The sequence below is a fragment of the Schistocerca nitens genome, chromosome 2 (assembly GCF_023898315.1).
Source record: "Schistocerca nitens isolate TAMUIC-IGC-003100 chromosome 2, iqSchNite1.1, whole genome shotgun sequence".
In the NCBI taxonomy this organism is placed as follows: Eukaryota; Metazoa; Arthropoda; class Insecta; order Orthoptera; family Acrididae; genus Schistocerca; species Schistocerca nitens.
The window spans coordinates 408,125,847-408,150,292 of NC_064615.1; the positions used below are offsets into that span (position 1 = coordinate 408,125,847).

Genomic DNA, 24,446 nt, shown 5'->3' on the forward strand with positions numbered 1-24,446 from the left:
ATTAACTGTGAAGTCCATCATATATTATTAGTATCAAATAAAACTTATTCATTTTTTGTTCCATCTTTGTTTTGGCTTCCTTTCATCCTTTATTCCTTATGTTATCTCTGTCTTGTCCAACAGATTTCATCTCTCAGCATTTTAAATGTCACCACTAATCTCTGTATACCCAGAAAGGTATTTCCCCTCTACTTTACTAGCATTACAGTATCCCTGGCTTACTTACTGAGATACACTGTAGAACCAAAGAAACTGGTACATCTGCCTAATATCATGAAGGGCCCCAGAAGCATGCAGAAGTGCCACAACATGATGTGGAGTGGACTCAACTAATTTCTGAAGTAGTGCTGGAGGGAACTGACACAATGAATCCTGCAGGTCTGTCCATAAATCCGTAAGAATATGAGGAGGTAGAGATCTCATCTAAACAGCACGTTTTGAATTGGAACTGAATTTCATTTGCTTGTAACACGTAATTTTTACATGCATGTGCCTTTTTTAACAAAGTATATGAAGAATAAAAGTGAAATTTTTACAATTAGAGTTTTCATTTTACATTATTTCTTATTACATTATAAATGTATATAAAACAGTAAAAATTAATTTCTTATTACATCATAAATGTATATAAAGTATATAAAAAATAAAAATTAATTTTTCGAATTAGAATTTTCTTTTTACATTATTTCTTATTACATCTGCTTACTTATTACTTCATGATTGATGTAGGTCTAGATTATAGGGGCATTTTTTAATAAGCCACTGCTTGATGCACTTTATAAAAGTATGGCCCGTCACTGTTTTCATTTCATCTGGTGATGAATTGTGGAAGACAGCTCCGTGGATATGAGGACATTGTTCTGTTAGAGTTAATCTTCTGGTAACCATATGAAAGTCTTTTTTATGCCTTGTTTCATAGTGGTGGATGTCCATATTTCTTTTTGTGATCTTAGTATCGTCTTTCACTAGCATTATGGTTTCTCGTATATACATGGCATAAACTGTAAGAATATTGTGTCTAGTGAACAGTGTTTTACAAGAGGTTCTTTGTTTTACTTTTGCTACAATCCTTAAGGCTCGCTTTTGCAGTATGAAGACTCTTTTCATATTTTGGCATGTGCTGCCCCACAGTACTATCCGTTATGACAAGAAAGGGTATAATAACCCATAATATACAGTCCTTAGAGTTTCCGAATTGAAATATGGTGATAATCTTCTTAATACATATAGTCTGGATGTTATTTTTTTGCAGACATGGTCAACTTGCTGCTTCCATGAAAGTATGTCATCTTTGTATAGTCCCAAGAATTTACAATCTGAACAGCTATTTGACAGAGTTTTCTTAGTCTCAGTGTTATGCCTGTTTATAGCACTGGGTTTAAAATGAATGTTATTTGTTTTTTCCATGTTTACTTTCAAGTTGTCTTTTTCGAAGTGTGCTCTTGCCTTTTCAATAAAGCTACGAATTTCTTCGACTAGGCCAGTCTCACTGTCTGCACAACGGACACCAGATGTATCATCGGCATACATAGTGACCAATTGCTTACTGCCTAGAGAACTTGTGAAATCATTTGCGTAACATATGAATAGGACTGGACCTAAAATGGAGCCCGAGGAACCCCAAAATGTATTTTTCTTATGCTTGACCTTTTCCGCTCTAGTATTTCTCCATTGTAATATAGGGTTTCTGTGCACTGTTGCCTGCCTTTTAAATATGTTTCAAGCAATTGCATGAGTTTTCCAGTGACACCATTCTTCGCAATTTTTGACAAGAGTACATCGTGATGTACTCTGTCAAAAGCTTTTGATAGGTCCAAGAATACTCCTGCCATTTGAGACTTTTCATTTATGTTTTGAAGTACATGGTGAACAAATTGTACAGCTGCTGACATGGCACTTCGACCCTTCCTGAAACCATGTTGGAAATCCCTTAGTACGTCAGTGTTATTGTAGTGTTCCAGGATTCTTTTTTATATTATTTTTTCTGTCAGTTTGCTGAGTGTTGAGATCAGGGCTATCGGCTTGTCATTCTGTACATGGTTTCTTTCCCTTTTTTTGTGTAATGGTTTAATTACAGCCAGTTTCAACCTGTCAGGGAAGACACCTTCTTCGAGTGTACAGTTTATAAGATGAAGTAGTGGTTTCAAAAGTTCATGTTTGCATTCCTTCATTAGATACGGAGAAATTTCATCTATTCCTGCTGATTTTTTATTTTTGAAGCTATCAATGTGCCGCAAAATATCATAAGCACTTACTGCGGGTAGTGTACTACTGCAGTTCTGTTTGTCACTAGTCATGAATATGTGCTGTTTATCCTGTTTCATACAGACATCATTTTTGACGATGTCTATGAAGTAACTATTGAAAATATTGCTGACCAGAAAGGGATCAGAAATGACATTATTGTTCTCAATTAATTCTACATTATTAATTTTGGTGTCTGTTTCCTTATTTCTTATTTTATTTACAAGTAACCAGCAAGACTTTGAGGCATTATCTGAGTTTTGTATCTCTTGGCTGATTCTTTCTGCTTTTAATTTTCTGACTTCTTTGCGGTACTTGTATTTGTACTGCTTGTAGGTTTCTTTATGTACCTCTGAGTCAGTTAGTCTGTGTAAGCAATACATGTTTTCCATTTTTTCTTTTAGATCTTTTGTTTTACAATCTAATGGCACAGGCCAGGTTTTGATGTTAAAGGTTGGTTTTTGTGAATATTTACTTTTGTTATTGGCATGGTCCTATTTAGGTGCCCAGTCAGGATTTCTACAAATTCATTCCATTTATTGTTTACCCCATTGGTAGTAATAACTGATTCCCATGATTCCTGACTTAAACTAAGTCTTAGCTTGGCAATGTTGTTTGCAGATAGTATTCGCTTGTGCTCACACATTTTTCTTGGTTTGAACTTGGTATTACATTTTAGTACTAGTGTTTGGCCTAAATGATCTGAAAGGTGACCATTTATGATGTCTGCTGAGATGATATGGTCATAATTTGTAATGATATCATCAATTGATGTGGGTGTGTTAGACATTCTAGTGGGTACTAGTCCAAGAATGTCTTTAGCCCCATAAGAAAGGATACAATCTGCAAAACACATGCTTTCCTGGTTGTCAAGTAAGGTTTATGTCCAGATCTCCAAGTATGATAACGTTTACATTTCTGCAACCTGACATTGATTTACTTAGAACTCCATCAAGTGATTCCAGGAAAGCGTCAAAGTTTCCACTTGGGGATCTATATATACCTATAACAATGAACAAAATAGTACAAAATGTGAGTTTAAGAGCTGTAATTTCGAAATCTTTGTCAGCATTGAATTTTTTTGTCCAAAACACTTTTTCTGTGGCTGTTATTAACTTACATTTTCTCACATAAATGGTGACACCACCACCTTTATTTTGTGTTATACACTAGAATGTTGTTAGGTTATAGTCTTCTAATTTGAAATGATGAATGTTGTCTACTGTGGTTTGGTGTTCTGTGACTATTACTACATGTGGAGCTAGCTCAGTGATGAATGACTTAAAAGCATCTATTTTGTTTCCTAAACCCTGTACATTATAATGGAGAAACGATAAATTGCACTTGTTTGAACTGAGGTCTGCTTCAGGCATATGTGGATCACGTACACTTGCATCTGGTGTTGCACTGGTGGAAAGTTTTATTGTCCTAAAAAAAGTCACTTTTGTCTTGCTGATGTATTGTATCACTGACCTGGTATTTCATGGTTGATTCATTAGTGAATTTGTGATTTTTGTCCTTGAGAGGGATGGCCACTGTAGCATAACACTCCGCATTCAGTTTGTTGTTTACTATTTCTTCGCTCCATGTTATAACCAAGTCTTTTCCTAGTTTGTTGAAGTGTAGACCATAGGTTGTGCGGAATCTTCTTCCTATGCTGCTTATGTCCACAAATGTTATGTTTTCGAATCTCGAGCATATATTTTGTATTTCCTTATTTGCTCACCGCACTTCTTCATTTAGACATGACCAATTTGGTAAGTCGTGTCGATGTGGAACTGAGAAGATGATAACATTTGAGTTTCTAAGTTCATGTAGCTTCCTTTTGAGTGAGATTATTAGGCTTTTCATTTCATTTCTTGCTACATCGTTCGTTCCCGCTAAGAACATGAAAAAGTCTTTGTTTGTTGATGCTGTTTTCTCAACATAAATTGTAGAAGTCACTGCTTGAAATGTTGCGCCAGGTTTCACTGTACTATGAATGCTTCTACACTGAAATTCAGATGCTATGTTCCTCCCCTGACTGTCTGCAAACAGGTTTATTTTCCCAAAATTTGTTGGATGGTTATTTGGCCTACCTCAACTTTTGTGTTGCGTGTTGACACAGTTTGTTTCTTGTCATTTGTTCAGAGCAGTCGATAATCCATCTTGAGAAGTTATTGATTTTGAAACACTGTCGGCGACCACACTCATGGTAGAATTGTATTTTCCCTGAGGTTTAAAGCTTTCCCCCCCCCCCCCCCCCCCGCCCCGTCGTCTTTTTTCCCATGCGGCTCGACACATTTCATTGTATTATTACTGTCTATAATTGAGAGCACTTCGAAAGCGTTTTCATACACAATGCTTGCACTGTCATTACATTTACTATTCACACAATTTTGCAGTTCCTGAGTGTTTTTCTTGTATGTGATTTTAGTCCACTTTTCACTGGCAGCAGCCATGTTTTTCGGAACTTTTTAGAGAATTCGGCTCACTTTTTCCGAGCTGAAATTTCAGAATGTCTTCTTTCATAGCACTGGTTATAAATTGTAGGCTCGATACACGTTCCTTTATCTTTGTTATTTCGTCCTTGCAATTTGTACACACTTTCTTTTTACCGATATAATTAGCTGTTTTCCGCGGAGAAACATGACGAACTTTCGAGTTGGCGGCCATCTTCTTACAACAACGTGGCAAGGCATCCCAGATATGCTCAATAATGTTCATGTTTGGAGAGTTTAGCGGAAGCATTTAAACTTGGAAGAGTGTTCCTGGAGCCACTCTGTAGCAATTTTGGACGTGTGGTGTGTCGCATTGTCCTGCTGGAATTGCCCAAGTCAGTCGGAATGCACAATTCACAGTAATGGGTGCAGGGTCAGACAGGATGCTTAAGTCAGAGTCATGTCTAGATGTATCAGAGGTCCCAACTGAACACACCCCACACCATTACAGAGCCTTCACCAGCTTGAACAGTCCCTTGCTGACATGCAGGGTTTGTGGTTTCATAAGGTTGTCTCCATACCTGTAAACGTCCATCCGCTCAATACAATCTGAAACAAAACTTGTCCAATCAGGCAACTTGTTCCCAGTTATCAATAGTCCAATGTCAGAGTTGACGGGCCCAAGCGAGGCGTAAAGCTTTGTGTCATGCAGTCATCAAGGGTGCACAAGTGGGCCTTCGGCTCGGAGACCCCATATCAGTGATGTTTCAGAATTGTTCACATGGCTAGTTGATGGCCCAGCATTGAAATCTGCAGCAATTAGCGGGAGGGTTGCACTTCTGTCACATTGAATGATTCTTTTCAGTCATCATTGGTCCTGTTCTTACAGGATATTTTTTCGGTCACAGTGATGTCAGAGGTTTGATGTTTTACCAGATTCCTGATATTCACAGTACACTTGTGAAATGGTCGTACAGGAAAATCCCCACTTTATCACTACCTTGTCCCATTGATAGTGCGCCGACTATAACACTACATTCAAACTCATTTAAATCTTGATAACCTGCTATTGTAGCAGCAGTAACTGATCTAACAACTGCACCAGGCGCTTATTGTCTTATATAGGCATTGCTGTCTGCAGTGCCGTATTCTACCTCTTTACATATCTCTGTACTTTAATTCGCATGCCTATAGCAGTTTCTTTGGTGCTTCAGTGTATGTCATATTGTATGATCTCTTCACTCTTTTTGTCATTCCAGAAAAGCAGCAGACAGTTAATTTTTATAATCAGAAGTAAAAAATTGGGAACTTAATTTTGTTTAGTGTGTGATACTTTTGCTACAAAACTACTTCAGCACAAAATACTGAATGGAGTAGTCTTACAAAGTCAGTTCACATCTGGTCTCTAACCTGTTACTCCTTTCTGTATGTTTACAAATCCAGGTACCAGCATGGAATGTGAAATCAAAATGCAGGGAACTCCTGCACACAACAAGCTAAGCCATTTTTGAATCAACATTCCTTTCTTCATTAGGTATCTATGAATTCACAGCAATAGTTCTGTTTGCTGGCTCTGCAGACGCCATGCCCTGTGGTTGATTTTGTTTTGGAAAGCAATTTTGAATTTAGAACACTGTTATTTTATGCATAGGTGGAACTCTTATTTGCAGTTTTCACTGCTAGAGATGCAATTCCTAGTGCCACTGATAGAAACACTTACATAAAAAATTAATACTTTGAGCTTTCAGAACTTCTTCAAGAAGGAAAAAGGAGTTGGTTGGGAAAGATCAGAAGTTGGAGGAAAAGGGGATTTGGATTTTGGGGGGAGGATCACAGGTGACAAAGAGAGAAGCAAAGATGAAGGAAAAATGTGAGTTGTTTTATTTGATACTTTGTGTTTAATGTTATGGAATTTACCAAATGAGTACATGGTAGTGGGTCAGTGCATGAGGCCAAGGGGGTTTTACAGCAGAAATTATTGGAGGTATAGCAACCTTGAGATAAGGTAGTGCTCTGGGCATTTTTCTCTCTATTCTTCAACTTCTGTATCATTCCCAGTCTTTGTTTTTTGTTTTTATCCTTCTTTGCTTACTCTATTCCTCTCTGGACTAAAGCTGGAACAGTACTTACTAGTGTACTATATATTACCAAGTTATCTCTCTGACAGATCTACCAAATTACCTTCCTGACAACCTTTTCTTCATCTTTACCTCCTCTTATCCTTACAAAAGGTGGGTCCTCGCATCCTAGAGTCTGAGAACCTGCTTGTCCACCTGCCTGCTCCCCCCCTGCCCCCTCCCCCCCCCTAACTTCCCCAACCAGTCCATCTTTTCTTCTGCAAGAAGGAATGTGTAGTTCTAAGAGTATTATCATCTACTGGAAGCATTTTTACCAGCAGAACAAGGAATTTTGCTTCCCTTTCTGTCTCATAATGTAAACAATTTTTTTCAAGTCAATTTCCTATTTTATATACTATTACAGTTTTTGTAACAAACTGTTATTTTTGTTTTATCAATTCAGTCATTACTTTCATGTCTAATGCATTCTAATTACAATTGTTTAATCACCTATCTGTTTTGATTTAACTTACAACAATAAAGTTACTGAATCCTCACACATTACCACCAACCGCATTTTTCTACATAGTACACTGGGTTCACAGTGGTATTTTTATGTAGTATAATGTGATAAAACCATAATATCTTAATTTTAATAAAATTTTGACAATGATCACATATTTTGCAATCAAAATTAAAGAGGAATCTTCTGTTTATGCATTACTGTTGTGGGTTACAAATTGTGTGAATGAGTGAGAATTTGAAAACCTAATCTGGCTTTCTTAATCAAAGGTTTTCGGTCAGAGACAAAATACACTCATGCTCATAAATTAAGGATAATGCTGGTAATGATAAAACAATGCTCTGGTTGGCAGTTTGTGGGTTTAAATCACTTCGGGGTATGACATGCGGTGCATTTGACCTGCAGTTGTCGCGCAGTGCTGCTGGCAGCAGTCCACATATGCAGAGGTGTGTTGGTGCATGTCAGAGTACAGTGCAGCGAGTAAGTGTGCAAACGTTTTCAGATGTGCTAATGGTGACTGTGTTGAAAATGCTTCAAAGAACACATATTGATGATGTTATGAGGGTAGAATACTAGGGCGACTGGAGGTTGGTCAAACACAGCAGCTCGTAGCACGGGCCCTCCGTGTGCCCCAAAGTGTGATCTTAAGATTATGGCAACAATTCCAGCAGACAGGAAATGTGTCCAGGTGCTACAGTATGGGACGTCCACAGTGTACAACACCAAACAAGACCGATATCTCACCTCAGTGACTGCAGACGGCCACGGAGTACTGTAGGTAGCCTTGCTCGGGACCTAACCGCAGCCACTGGAACAGTTGTCTCCAGACACTATCTACAGACATCTGGACAGACATGGATTATTCAGCCAGAGATCTGCAAGATACATTCCACTGACCCTTGGTCACAGGAGAGCCCATAAAGCCTGGTGTTAAGAACACAGTACATGGTCCTTGGAACAGTGGTCCCAGGTTATGTTCACAGACGAGTCCAGGTATAATCTGAACAGTGATTCTCGCAGGGTTTTCATCTGGCGTAAACCAGGAACCAGATACCAACCCCTTAATGTCCTTGAAAGGGACCTGTATGGAGGTCATGGTTTGATGGTGTGGGGTGGGATTGTGATTGGTGCACGTACACCCCTGCATGTCTTTGACAGAGGTGCTGCAACAGGTCAGGTGTATCATGACATCATTTTGCCCCAGTATGTCCGCCTTTTCAGGGATGCAGTGGGTCCCACTTTCCTCTTGATGGATGATAACGCATGGCCCCACCGAGCTGCCATCATGGAGGAGTACCTTGAAACAGAAGATATCAGGCGAATGGAGTGGCCAGCCTGTTCTCCAGACCTAAACCCCATAGAGCACGTCTGGGATGCTCTCAGCCGACGTATCGCTGCACGTTTTCAAACCCCTATGTCACTTCAGTAGCTCCGACAGGCACTGGTGCAAGAATGCGAGGCTGGCTATATCCCAGCAGCTGCTCGACCACCTGATCCAGAGTATGCCAACCCGTTGTGTGGCCTGGGTATGTGCGCATGGTGATCATATCCCATATTGATGTTGGGGTACATGCTCAGGAAACAGTGGCGTTTTGTAGCACATGTGTTTTGGGACATTTTTCTCTACTTATCACCAATACACACTGTGTCATGTGTGTTCCCTATGTGCCTATGCTATTAGCACCAGTTTTGTGTAGTGCCACGTTGTGTGGCACCACATTCTGCAGTTATCCTTAATTTATGAGCATGAGTGTAGATACAGTTTTCCCATATGCATAGTTTGTATTTCAGCAATAGCTAAATGCATTTATATACACTCTGTTTGACTGGCTGTTAAAAACTCTAATATTTGTTCCATCCTTTGCATCCTGTTACAGAGCTGTGGTTTCTGAGGTGCAATTATTGTGTCTGTCACTACTGCTGAGTACATGATGTTACCAATATTGTAAGCAATTATGCTGATATATCTTGTTTGCACCCATCCTCTGTCATCTGCCCAAGAGTATTATTTTTATATTAAGATTTTTTTTAATCTGTTGAATGAAAAGGTTGTCTTGTACATAAGTATGAGACATGTTGTTAGAGGCTGGTAAGGACTGCAATAATCTTTGCTACTGTGCATCCTTTAGTTTCATTTATAGACACTACAGGAACACTATAGGATGCATTATGTTGAACAACTCTTTCAGCAATCAAGGATAAGAAGGATAAAATTGGTATTATAAAAATAATATGGTATGGGAATCTGGGTGGGAAATACGTGGAAAAAAATATTACTTTGAAGTGGAATTTTCATTTGCATGGAGCCATCATGGAAGATTTCCTTTGATCTATTTCTTGCTTGCCATTCAGTGTTGTCACATGTGAGCAGGTAACATGGGTAGTTAGAATAAAAAGACACATGGGCACTGCACAGCACATACTTGACTCTTACCTACGATTCCCTTTCAATGTAAATGGTAACTGTAATCACTTAAACAACTCCTCATAAATATTAAAACAGATCACATAAGAATGTAGATTTGCACAGCTGTTGCAAAAGATTTTAAAACCACTTAGGCTTGGTACTGCATCATTCTTGCAGAATCTTCCTAACTAATGTTTCAGCTTTCCTGTTGAAATCTTCTTTTGGGAACTGCTTTGCACCGGCATACATTTTCTAATTTACAGACAGCATTTTCCAAAAAAAAAGGTTCAAATGGCTCTGAGCACTATGGGACTTAACATCTTAGGTCATCAGTCCCCTAGAACTTAGAACTACGTAAACCTAACTAACCTAAGGACATCACACACATCCATGCCCGAGGCAGGATTCGAGCCTGCGACTGTAGCAGTCCCGCGGTCCCGGACTGCAGCGCCTAGAACCGCAGCATTTTCCATATCTATCACATCGATGTTGATGACTGACTATTTAATGACATTGTCATGAGGATGGAAGTGTTTATTGTTATACCAGTGGGCTGATGTGTGAGAGACACTTTGTTACAGTTTATATTTGCATTCACCAGTAACATGCTTATAGTACTGACTGTTGGGGCATTTAGCAATCTGTATTACCTCTGACTTTTCATTTACATTGATATGAGACTTTTGCTAAAATAAGAAAATTTGTGAGGCCTATATCCTGACCACAGTTTTTACTGTGTTCATTTACATCTGACTTGCTGGTTTGCTTGAGGCACTCATATTGTTTATTCTCTTTTAAGCTTTCATTAACTCCACAACCTGTATCCCTTCTGTATGCTTTGTTACACTTACACATAATGTCATATGCTCCAGCAGTGTGTAGCAGTTCTGATTGGTCTTACATTTTGTGGTTGCCCGAAAAAAATTGGCTTCAGACATTTATGTCAGAGGATCTTCCTGATTTGATCAATCACACTCTTTACAAGTTGAAGAAACACGAACTGTCATGGTGCTAAGTCCTCTTCCCATGTCTTGCCTTTTACTTTCTTCTAATTGAGAGTTCTTCGTAAAGATTTATCATCATGGCCATAGCACTGCACACTGCAACACAGAAAGTACTTCATACCAATATATGCAACTTTTTGTACTATTCCATTTCTTAGATTAGATTAATTATTCATTCCATAGACCCACAAAAGAGGGGAGTTCTGACAGACTGTAAATAATTTTAGGAGTAAGGGACACACACACACACACACGCACACGCACACACCTATGCCCCTAATAGTCCCAGCTACTTTCAATGCCATGATAGCACTTCTGCAGTTGAACAGTGTGGGGTGTAGGTTGTGTCAGATGGGTTGGGGTGGATGGGGGGGAAGATGAGGGGTTTGGGGTAGGTAGCTTGCAGTTCAGAGGGAGGTAGCCAGTTTGCTGGCTAGGAATGCCTGAGGCAGGTGTATGGGTGAGGCATGTGATGGGCATGTTCTGTAGTCGGTGGGGAGTGGCACATGTTGAAGATGTCATGGAAATGTGAACTGGGTGTGGGTGATAGGACAGAGGAAGGGAAAACTGTTGGCTGGAAAGTGTGGGGACAATGGGTTAATAGAGATGGAGGCCAGAAGAGTTACAGGAGTGAAGAATGTGTTGCAAGGATAACTCCCAGCTGTGTAGTTCGTAAAAGCTGGTGATAGAGGGAAGGATTCAGATGGCCCAGGTTGTGAAACAGCCACTGAAATTAAGCGAGTTGTGCTTTGTTGCATGTCGTGACACAGGTTAGGCAACTTTGTTCTTGGCCAGAGTTTAGCAGTGGCCATTCTACATCTATATCTACATCTATAACCTGCAAACAATCATGAGGTGCAAGGGTTTCTTCCTCTGCCATTCACATATAAAGCATAGGAAGGACGATTGAATGCCTCTAAGCATGCAGTAACTATTCTAATCTTATCCTCATGGTTTCTATGTGAGCAGTATGTAAGGGATTGTAATATATTCCTAGACAAAGTCATTTTAAGCCGGTTCTTGAAACTGTGTTAGTAGACTTTCTTGGGATAGTTTATGTCTATCTTCAAGAGTCTTCCAGTTCAGTTCCTTCAGTACCTCTGTGACACACTCCCATGGATTAAACAAACCTGTGACCATTTGTGCTGCTCTTCTCTGCATACATTCAATATCCCCTGTTAGTCCTATTTGGTATGGGTCCCACACACTTGAGCAATATTTTAGAACTGGTCACACGAGTGATTTGTAAGCAACCTCCTTTGTAGACTGATTGCACTTCCCCAGTATTCTACCAATAAACAAAGTTTGCCATCTACTATACCCACGACTGAACTATGTGATCATTCCGTTTCACATCCCTACAAAGTGTAACACCCAGGTATTTGTATGAGTTGGCCGATTCCAACAGTGATTCATTGATATTATAGTCATAGAACACTACTTTTTTTTGTTTTGTTAAGTGGAAAATTTTACATTTCTGAACATTTAGAGCAAGTTGCCAATCTCTGCATCATATTGAAATCTTATCAAGATCTGACAGAATATTTGTGCAGCTTCTTTCAGATATTGCTTCGTTATAGATAAATGCATCATCTGTAAAAAGCCTGATTTTACTAGTAATATTGTCTGCAAGGTCATTAATATGCTATATGAACAGCAAGGGTCCCACACACTTCCTTGGGACACATCCGAAGTTACTTCTACATCCAATTATGACTCTCCATCAAGGCTAACATGCTGTGTCCTCTCTAATAAAAAGTCCTCAGTCCACTCATATTTTCACTTGATATCCCATTTGATCGTACTTTTGACAATAAGCATAGGTGCAGTACTGAATCAAATGCTTTACGAAACTCAACAAATACTGCATCTACCTGGTTGCCTTGATCCAAAAACTTTCAGTATGTCGTGTGAGAAAAGTGCGAGTTGAGTTTCACACGATCAATGTTTTTAAATTCTACAACAAATCGATGTCAAGGACATTGGATGGTAGTTTTGTGAATCGCTTCTATTACCCCTTCTGTAGACAGATATTAGATGTGCCTTTTTCCAAGAACTGAGCACGATTTTTTGTTTGAGGGATCTAAAAGATAGTTTACAGTTAGAAGAGGGACTAACTCAGCCACAAATTCAATATAGAATCTGCTAGGGATTCCATCGGTGCCAGGAGCTTTGTTCAGTTTTAATTCATTCTATTGGACAACTGGTTTGTAGACATTCCAACATAAAAAGCTGTGCATTGATTGCAGAAGAGTTGGTATATGACATGGCTGTTATCAGAGGTGGGCCTGCCTGTGGTGGGGTAGGATGAGCCTGTGACAGGGATGGAGTAGGGAGTGCTGGTTGATTGGATTGGACAAGTTGGGAGTGGGAGTGTTACAGGTATGGACTTGGATGTTGTGTAGGTTGGGTGGGCAGCAGAAAACCACTTTAGGAGAGATGGGAAGGATCTTGGGTAGGATGTCCCTCATTTCAGGACATGATGATACCTTATCAAAACCCTGGGAAAGGATTTGATTCAGTTGTTCCAGTCCCGTATGATACTGGGTGAAGAGGGGGGCACTCCTTTGTAGCTTTGTCTTGGGGGTGGTGGAAGGATTGGGGGGATGTGAAGATGTTGTTGTGGTCTTCTGAGACTGGTTTGATGCAGCTCTCCATGCTACTCTATCCTGTGCAAGCTTCTTCATCTCCCAGTACCTACTGCAGCCCACATCCTTCTGAATCTGCCTAGTGTATTCATCTCTTGGTCTCCCTCTACGATTTTTACCCTCCACGCTGCCCTCCAGTTCTAAATTGGTGATCCCTTGATGCCTCAGAACATGACCTACCAACCGATCCCTCCTTCCAGTCAAGTTGTGCCACAAACTCCTCTTCTCCCCAATCCTATTCAATACCTCCTCAGTAGTTGTGTGATCTACCCATCTAATCTTCAGCATTCTTCTGTAGCACCACATTTCGAAAGCTTCTATTCTCTTCTTGTCTAAACTATTTATCGTCCATGTTTCACTTTCATACATGGCTACACTCCATACAAATACTTTCAGAAACGACTTCCTGACACTTCAATCAATTCTCGATGTTAACAAATTTCTCTTCTTCAGAAACGCTTTCCTTGCCATTGCCAGTCTACATTTTATATCCTCTCTACTTCGACCATCATCAGTTATTTTGCTCCCCAAATAGCAAAACTCCTTTACTACTTTAAGTGTCTCATTTCCTAATCTAATTCCCTCAGCATCACCCGACTTAATTCGACTACATTCCATTATTCTCGTTTTGCTTTTGTTGATGTTCATCTTATACCCTCCTTTCAAGACACTGTCCATTCCATTCAACTGCTCTTCCAAGTCTTTTGCTGTCTCTGACAGAATTACAATGTCATCGGCGAACCTCAAAGTTTTTATTTCTTCTCCATGGATTTTAATGCCTACTCCGAACTTTTATTTTGTTTCCTTTACTGCTTGCTCAATATACAGATTGAATAACATCGGGGAGAGGCTACAACCCTGTCTCACTCCCTTCCCAACCACTGCTTCCCTTTCATGTCCCTCGACTCTTATAATTGCCATCTGGTTTCTGTACAAATTGTAAATAGCTTTTCGCTCCCTGTATTTTACCCCTGCCACCTTCAGAATTTGAAAGAGAGTATTCCAGTAAACATTGTCAAAAGCATTCTCTAAGTCTACAAATGCTAGAAATGTAGGTTTGCCTTTCCTTAATCTAGCTTCTAAGATAAGTCGTAGGGTCAGTATTGCCTCACGTGTCCCAACATTTCTACGGAATCCAAACTGATCTTCCCCAAGGTCGGCTTCTATCAGTTTTTCCATTCGTCTGTAAAGAATTCGCGTTAGTATTTTGCAGCTGTGGCTTATTAAACTGATAGTTCGGTAATTTTCACAACTGTCAACACCTTCTTTCTTTGGGATTGGAATTATTATATTCTTCTTGAAGTCTGAGGGAATTTTGCCTGTCTCATACATCTTGCTCACCAGATGGTAGAGTTTTGTCAGGACTGGCTCTCCCAAGGCTGTCATTAGTTCTAATGGAATGTTGTCTACTCCTGGGGCCTTGTTTCGACTCAGGTCTTTCAGTGCTCTGTCAAACTCTTCACGCGGTATCATATCTCCCATTTCATCTTCATCTACATCCTCTTCCATTTCCATAATATTGTCCTCAGGGACATCGCCCCTGTGTAGACCCTCTATATACTCCTTCCACCTTTCTGCTTTCCCTCCTTTGCTTAGAACTGGATGTGAGCTCTTGATATTCATGCAAGTGGTTCTCTTTTCTCCAAAGGTCTCTTTAATTTTCCTGTAGGCAGTATCTATGTGAAGTTATCACATGGTATATATGTTTGTAGTGCAGCTTTGGGGGACAGGGGAGGTAGAGGTAGTGCCTTTCAGTGAAGGCGCTCATGAGATTTTCAGCATATTGGGCAAGACAGCTCTTGTCAATACAGATACACTGCCCACATGTGGCCAGGCTGCATGGGAGAGATTTTTTGGAGTGGAAGGGATGGCAGCTGTCAAAATACAGGTACTGTTGGTGGTTCGTGGGTTTAATATGGACAGAGATATGGATGAAGACATCAGAGAGGTGGCACTCAATGACCATGAAGATGGAACATTGGGTTGAGGAGGACCAGGTGAAGCAGGTGGGAGAGATGGTGTGATGTGGAGGAATGAGGACAGAGTGTCTACACTCTAGTGCAAGAAAGAATTGATTCCAGAAGTTAGCAAGTTTTCTTTCCCATTTGTGGTCAACGACTCAATGCTTGTGCTATTGAGTAGTCTCCTTTACTGCCTAAAATTATTTACTCTTGCATTTCCTATACAGGTGAGCTGCATTCATCCAGAACCCTACCTATGTGTCTAGTCTTCCATTTACACTGCTGATTTCATGTGATTATACTATTTCATATCACTTCTTTATATTACTCTGAGATATTCAGATGGCATATCAGGCTGTAGAAGATTACCATTAATCATGTAACAGGGTACTGTAGGATTTTTTTCTCTTTGTTATGCACTTTATATTGCGTGTATTTAATTTTAAAGAGAGCCGACATTCAGTACAATATGTTGAAATACTCCCTAAGAGGTATTGCATTTTCTTACAATTGTTCAGCTGCAGACAACAGCACCACCAGTAAGCAATCTGAAAGTGCTCCTTCTCTTATAAACTGTTTCTGTTGATGGAGAATATTACCAGTGCTGTTATGTTTCCAGAGTTTCTTTCATTTCTGATGAACTTTCGTCATCTAGTATAATGTACTGTTTTCATTAGCCATGTTCTTCAAGCCATCAACATCTTTGTAAAGATACTCCATATGGTTGTACATTGATTATTACTTGACACTGCCATACAGTTAATAGTAATCAGTATCAACTACGTCCAAGACATTTTGTGTGTATAAATTAACTGTCTTGGTACAAGTGTTTTCTGTAAACCCATATTATTCTTTGAGAAAAGTTTCTTTTCTTCTAAGAATGGCATATTCTCTGAGCTTCTAGGATCGTGCAACAGACAGATATTATATATTGATCAATGGAAGGTTTGAGAACAGTTTTCCACCTGAGCAATTTTTCGTTCAACACATGTCCACCTCTCCCCACACCCGACTCCCACCCTCCCTATTTTCTATCGTACACTTTTACCTATGTCATTTTTCGCTATTACTTCTGAGACACACTTATTCAAATCTCTCGCTTGTGATTCCCTCTCAGCTTGGTGCTCCAAGCTGCTGCTACTAATTTTGATATGGTCCATATAGAAATCTTATAGTTGTTGCGCCCCTTCCAGCCTGGTGCCCTAAGTGGCAGCTTGTGTCTGTAATTCAATCCGTTCACTCTTGTACTTTTCTTTATAAATAGGTGTGACCTACATTCTTTTCCAGACATAGAATTTTTTATTGCTGGAGATATTCTCAATAAATATGAGCTAAATGTGGCTTTAATTCCAGAGTGTCTTCAATGTAAAATCTGACTGGTATACCATCATCAGAGAGTGATGTATTTTTCATTTTGAGTGGTCTTATTTTTTAGTGCTGGATTATTTCAGTGACACTTTGTTGTATGCAATGGTCAAATAGTGATATGGTTGCAATTTTCTCATGTCTTTTTAAATGTGCTTCAAAAAATCCGAGCTCCAACTACATTGCACAGCCATATGAATAGCACGAGAGCTTAAGCAAAATTATCCAGTATCGGCAGTTCATGACCTAGTATGTAAGCTGAAACAATGTCAAAATGAGTTATAGAGTACACTGTGTTAACAGTGAACAAATTGATAGATATGCCCACTTAGTTATACATCATTTCACAATTAATATATGCATGAAAATTTTCATGCCTTAGTCAACATGAAACTTTCACTGTGTTCCTTGCTTTATTCTCTCAGCACAGCCCATTCTAGATGATGAACATATTTTTCTTTAATGCCGCCAAAATCTGGTTCTTGGAGTACGTCAAGTAACTTAACATTCTCTATAACATCCTACGCTGGCTGTTGAGGCAGTAATGGCTGGAACTCTTATATCTTTGTGGCTGTTACTGATTTTATCCCATGGTCAGCTTTAAACGTGACTGCTGAAACTTGCAAACATGAACAGTATCCATTATTCTCTCTATAGAATTTTAGAGTTAGAGGCCATGCTTACTAATGAAATCTTTACTAGTATTTCCACAAGTTATCACAGGATGCAGATTTTGGTTAGCAAAAAGAATGTGTAATATATGTATAGACAATTAATGAAAATTAATTATTAATATATTGTAAAGAATTAGTTTTTAATAGATGCTTCTCTTCATTAATGCGTACCTTGAAATATTCCACCAACTTAAATGTTCTCCTTCATGACAAACTGTTAGGAAAAGAATGAACAAGTTTACTGTAAAGCAATTCAGTCATTATCTTTGTAATGTATTTTCATTGATTTTCTTAGCTGACATCAATCTGCAGAAAATTTTTGCATGTTGCAGACCACATCATATTTTAAAATGATGTATCAGTGTTTGGGCCACTACTGCAAATAGCTCTCTTCAGGGTATGTAAAATCCGTGATATCTTGATTAAGGGCACTTACAGCAGTGGCCTAAACATTGGTACATCATTTTACAACAAGGCATAGTCTTCAGCAAAAAAATAAAAAAAACATTAAAATCTTTGCAATGACTTGACCTGTTGATCAACTGTATCTAAAATCTATTGTTCCAGAGTTTTATCTTATACTTATTACGTTTTTTGTATCTTTCAGCTGCAGCTTCATATAGATGTCCATTCATCAGAGCGACATTTTGTAGTCCCATTGCCACCTTTACTTCCATTCTCACGTCCAGTTAGTATATTACCAAAACTGACAGATGAGAAGGCATTGCATTACCGATTTTATTTGCCAGATCTGGAAAAGCTGTGGCAAGCATACCTACTTTATATAAAACCTGTTACTTGCCGCAGTGGTGCACACCAAGCAGTTGCAAAGTTTTATGTGCCATGGAATAAGGAAGCAGTTCATAAACTTGTGACGTAAGTTGAGCTGAATACTTAAAATGCTGCAGCCTGCAGATGTACTTTTATAGTGCAGTCTGCATGTTCGTTATATTCAAATATGTGCTTTTCAAATTTCTATATTCAAATTTTAAGCAGATAAGTAATGGATCTCTTATTTTTGAGTTTATCTTAAAACAATAAATTGTTGGGGGTTGGAGGGGAGGGGGACAAATTTTTGCACATCAGTTAGGTATTAAGTGGGCTTTTACCTGTTTCATTTATAGGTAGTTATGTCTGACATTGTGCAAAGAATTTACTTCTCCAGTTTAACAAGAAGTAAAAGTGAAAATGGAAAAACTAAATTAAAATTTTTCAAGTATGAAACTTCGGTTGCTGTGTCGGGCCTTTGCATTGGATGCACGCAAGAACTATCATATGTTGTGCGCGCGCACACACACACACACACACACACACACACACACACACACACACACACACACACATAGGTATGTAGGGATTTTCTGGCTGTAGGCTTGCATTCTGACTTCAACAACAGTACAATTTTCAAGACATCAGTGCAGGTGTCAAGAGAGCTTTTCATTATAGTTTGTTTCTTCATAGGTAGTACTACTGATTTTTGACATGGTTGCATTTTGGATAACTTTATGTACTCCAGTGTTGTGGTTGAGTCGGGCTGCTACAGGCATGTCTGAAAATGAAATTGTGTAGGTCTTAAATCTTTCATGAAGTAAACAGTGTGAACAAAACAGCTGAATGGATTATCTAATAACAGTGTATCAAGCCACTTCCTTCTGCTATTAACCTCAGCTTTTTAAAATGTCATGGCAAATTGCTTGTGTTTACTGTTAATGGCTACAAAACATTGCTGCTAAAATAAAGTAATGTCTCTGTCACTTTGATTTAAGTGTTTATAACTTAAATTACTTTTTAGGACCAACAATTAACTGAATTCAGGAAACAATATATGTTTTTTTTTCTTTTTATCTTCTATCATTTCATGATGAATGCCCACACAAGGAATAATGGTTGAGACAGCAAAGAGGAATAAACCAAATTATCAGACATGAAAATGTCAAGGAAGCGTGACATTTTTCGTACTACCAAAAATGTTGTTCTTGATATGCAAAAAGTGTATTTGAGATTTGAAAGTGCAAATAAAAATTAACTTGTTGAAGTAGATAGGGACACATTTATTTTCTACCAAAAAATAAATATTGTTTTTGACTCTTCTACTGGCAGCAAAGAGAAAGTAATGTAATATTTATTTACAAGACCTCATACATTTAAGTCTGTATTTTACAACATAATTTTTAGGGGCATAATTAAATATGGGTTCCATTTATGGAATAAAATTGGAGTATCTCTATACATCTTTTATATGTTTTCAGTCTCAGATAGGGGTGGTGATTTTTTGCCCATACCAGTCCCTCCAGGATGACCCCAGGTCCAGTTAACCTGCTAGCAGATGAGTACTGGGGATCTCTCCCAGGGGTAAAAGGTGGCTAGGGCAATGCCCTCCCCCACCCCCCCCACCCTCCCCCTGCTAGTGTCACACTGAAGAAAGGCTGAACTCTGCCTACAGTCAGACCAGTAGCTCAGTCACGGACTTTCACCACAGTCTTTACTTTTTTATATATTTATGTGTCTGAAACAGGGAAGGTATGTCTCGATGTATGTGTAATAATTATAAAAATAATTTATCATTATGTTTATTGATCAGTGCTTTCTGCAATAAGTACAGTGAAATCTGTGTATCAGATTACTACTTGTTATTCTACATCGTGTTATATTTTTTAAATAACTGTTCTGATAAAATTTCTTTGACATTTTAATATCCTTTTCTCTAATTTAATATTTTTCCTAAGTTGTTAATGCTCCAGCAATGTATGGATATAGAAAAAAAATCAACTGTTTACCTTCTTAAGTTCCAGTGACCCCTAAGAAAATCGTATCTCACTAATGTTTTAGCGGCAAGTCAGCAACTCCATTGAAGGTGAAACTGCAATCACCAAAGCCAGCATTATACAATGGATCCAAACACCCACACATTGATCTAATATTGGATGCTTCTTGTCAGTACATGTTAAGGTAGGTACTTTCTATTCTAAACGAGTTCTTCCTCTCTATTTCCGTAAAATATGAGACCTGTCACAGAAAGCTTTATTGAAATTAAATTGCTAGACTTTAGTTCCTCCTTCCTCTTCTCCCCTTTTTCCTTCAGTTTCCCCCTTCTTTAAAATTTCATTATTGATGCTCTTAGATGAAATAAATAGAAATTTGTAATCAATATTTCTGTATGATGTGATGTTGTACAATAGCCCCTTAACTGTTATAACACTGTAGCCTTAATTAGATAAATCAAAATCTGAATCCAAAAATAAAATAAAAGTTCATTAATAATATGTAGCCATAGCCTGATTTTCTGATTTGTTTAGTATTCATAATGTACTCGTTCTGGTCTGTATGATGACTTTATTTAAGCTCTATATTTCTATTGATAAATTGGTTTGAGCTGTAGATGATTGCCCCAAGTAATACTCTCATCTGCAGATGGCATTTCTGTGGGATCTGTGCATACATTCGTGCAAGATGACCAGAAAATGCAGAAAATGTCTTCCAGGTGTGTGTCGCAAATCCCGATAAATGATGTCAAAGCTCTGCACATGGCAATTTGCCAGTCATTGTTGATGCATGACCAGTCATTGTTGATGCATGATGGTGGCATGAATGAGATTCCTTTTTCAATAGTTGTGACAATGGATAAAACATGAGTGTCATTTTTCAAGTACCAGTTAGACTCCCAGCCACCGAGATAATTTCAGGTAAAGGCTATTGGCAAAAAAATTATGGTGGCCACATTTTGGGGCAACAATGGCCTGACCATTAATTGATTGTGTTCCAAATCATTCTATGGTGACAGGTGCAAACTATCGAGGTATTTTGAAGAACAAACACCCTTCAGCATTGTGAAGAAAATGGCTGGAAAAGAGTGTGTGTGTTCTTTCACAAGACACTGCATCATTGCATCAAACAAATGAGACAGAGGTATTTCCTCATGAAGACAGATTTAAATGGTTTCTCAGACTCATTACTCTCCCGCCGTGACTCCTAATAGTCTTTTGGCTAATCCAGTTATGAAAGATGAACTCCAAGGTCACACTTTCTTCACTTGTACCACTAAATCAAGTTTTACAGTATCAAAACAGACTCCTAAAGAAGCATTTTCTGCAGTCATAGCATCGGGGTGTCAACATTGTGAAAATGTGTAAGGCTGCAGGGAGATTACATTGAGAAATAACAGAAGTTTCAAAATTTTTTGTGCGACTATGGTGATGATAATTAAAAAACAGAAATGAAGACCTTAGAACTAGAATGTACCTTGCACATAACAATTGTTAGAATGATAATGTATTGTTCATAACACAGGGAATGCAACTAAATACTTAATTACAGGAATGTTGACAAGACGTGTAATGGATATGTAGTGAGGTCCCCCATCATTCATTGATATAGTTCCCAGTTTAAAAATGTGGTATCATTGGTGTAGTGTGAACACTGTGAAGTACACACAAGAGAAATTTGACCCTAGAGCTGCTCATCTGTCGACATCCATTCAAAAGTAGTAGCTGAAGATTTCTACACAGGCAATATTGAAAATGTTCAAGACGAATGAAGGTGACTTTTCCAACCATCACATTGTAATGGATGAATACTAACTTTACTATTGCAAAACAGAAACAAAAGAAAAGAGCAAGTAGTGAAAACACTTGATTCCCTTTCACACAGACACATTCCTCATTCAAGAAGATGATGCAGCATAGAAAAAGAATTAACAGGGCACCACCACAGATCTTTGACAAAATTATGCCAAAATGGTGCAAAAGGCAAACAATGATGGTGAAATTTTTGAATTCTCAATATCTTCCTTCATCTACTGCATTTTTTCAGGTCACCCACTGACTTACTCCTCTTTCTTTGACTGAAAGAATTACTGCACAGGGTGCCTTCTGTGTTGGAGACCTGTTTTCAGAGTCACATGTGGCACTCCTACAATAATGGCATATGACATGCCATACATCTGTGACAAAAATCTATAAATTTGAACAGATTGTGTATAAGAAGGTCTGGTAAATATCAAAATTTGAAATCCTCCTTCCTTTCTTTCTTTCTTACTTTAAGGCAAAGTTTGCAGCTGGATGTGGAAATTGCTATACCCATGTGCAATAAAGGAAAAGGCACTCAAATTTCTGATAAAGAAATCTAAACGAGTACAGTGTCTGGGCTCTCTTTTACGTGTTGAATTGAATGTAACAATTTCTGTGTTCAGGATGAAATGTTTATAATAATTTATGGCCTTATGTAGATATTGGGGGCTGGTGAAAATGGGAATTTGTACACGCTTCCACTAGATAACACATACTTGAGAGCCTTGTTGTAAATCTTGCTTCTTCACTAAATTATGTACAAATAAATGAGAGATAGTAATAGTTGCCGACTCTTCTGAAAATGTAAGAAACAAAAAAAAATCTGTATGTGGATACCTATTTACAGCACTGTGGAAGTTTGTTGAATAACACTCACATTAGAGGAGCAGTACATTGAATGTAGTTTTGACTGGGAATCACTTGATACAAACCACGTTCTTGATGCACCCATATGCTGTCAGCTCATTCACTGAAAACACAACTATTTTTTGAACAGTGAGTGGAGACAGTACTGCTTTAGGCAGATAGACAAGTTTGTGTGTAAACCAAATGTTGCCAATAGGTTACAAAAAGTCCAAATAACAGTCCAGAAGAAAACAATGCAACACTGGGTTGTCGCCAGTAGGTACACCAAAGAACTTGTAAACATCAACTGGTTGTGAAAAGTGAGGCTGCGGCAGTTTGGGGCAGCCCCAGTGTTTTGCCAAGTCACTTGGCACTGGCAGGTTTGTGTTTCTGCACCGCGCCTGGCGACCTTGCCAGATGTATGCATAATTATATTGATTGACCCATTGATACCCCCAGCAGGATTACAAAAGCCTGTACTTAAACCATACTCTGTGAGCTCGTTATGTTAGTTCAGAAGAGTTAAAAAAAATTAATTTTTGCATCTTATTGTGTACTTCTCATCTCTAGCTTCAGACTCTCACATTATATTTCAGAGTTGTTGTGCACATTTGTTAACAATATGTCAACTGGCTTTTGGTACTCGTATGTTACCTGAGAAACTTTCCCGTTAAGTCTGTCACACCATCTCACATAGAAAAAACTATGTAACAAAAGTTTCCAGCAGCTTCTGCTTTGGGAATATGAGTGTAAAAGTGTGTTTTACTCCTCTGCTTTGGACTTTAGAGTGCTGGTGATTGTTTTGTTCTCATATTCCCAATGTTCCCAATAATCTGTGCTGATGCAAGTAATCAGGGTTTGTTACATCAAGCCTGAGTTTAGTATGAAATTCTTCATCTTTTGATTGTATTAATGGTCAGTTACTGTGTACAGGTTTTATTCTTACTTCCATTTCTAAGAGATCAGATATCTTCATGCACATATACCCACAATTTTTTGACATCTATTAAATTATTATGTAATTACAATTTACAACTTCTGTGTATTCTGTACAGCATCCAACCCTCCATAGCTGACAGTCTTGGACAGTTAGTACGATTCTACTCACCTCAACTGCCTGCATATGTGGCCACCATACTGTTACTTGTACTGCGCCAGCAAATAGTAGAACTCTCAAAAACTGGAAGCTGTGTCATGTTTCATACTGCTTTGGGAACAGGTGGCAAAGCGTATAACTTGTTCTTTGTTGCCATAATCACTTCTCAAATACTCAGGTATGTATTATTGGTAAATTGGTATCTCATACTATATTTATTGTTGTAAATAAATGTTCCATGACAATGAATTTTTGGCTATTATGACCTGTATTATAGCTTTTGAATAAGATCTTCATACTTGTGTGAAAAGCTACATCAATACCTCAGCCATCAACAACAGCAAGACAAAGTGACCCAGTAGTTTTTACAATACACAAGGCATCAACAGAAAATGATTTACACTTCATCAAATAACTAGAGAGAATCAGTTGTGTCGCAGGTACAAACTGCCAAATGGAAAGCCGGAATTAATTACAACTTAGAAGATTTATTCTGAAAACAAGATGAAACAATACTCAGCATAATCACTCGTGTCCAGGTCCATAGCCAAAGTTCATCTCCCGTAAATATTATCACAGTAACAACATCGTGGCTGAGAAGAGACATGTTCCTTACTCTAGGAGGCTCACCAGATG

The 24,446-nt window shown here is 38.5% G+C and overlaps 1 protein-coding gene across 1 annotated transcript in view; it reads left to right on the top strand.

The window, feature by feature from the left end:
• Positions 1-24,446, top strand: part of LOC126236260 (GPI inositol-deacylase) — a 169,478-nt gene that overhangs the window by 81,748 nt on the left and 63,284 nt on the right. Inside the window, exons 8-10 of the mRNA XM_049945414.1 lie at positions 17,911-18,179; positions 20,133-20,252; positions 23,770-23,988. Coding sequence (XP_049801371.1) covers positions 17,911-18,179; positions 20,133-20,252; positions 23,770-23,988 — 608 coding nt within the window. The remainder of the gene's footprint in view (positions 1-17,910; positions 18,180-20,132; positions 20,253-23,769; positions 23,989-24,446) is intronic.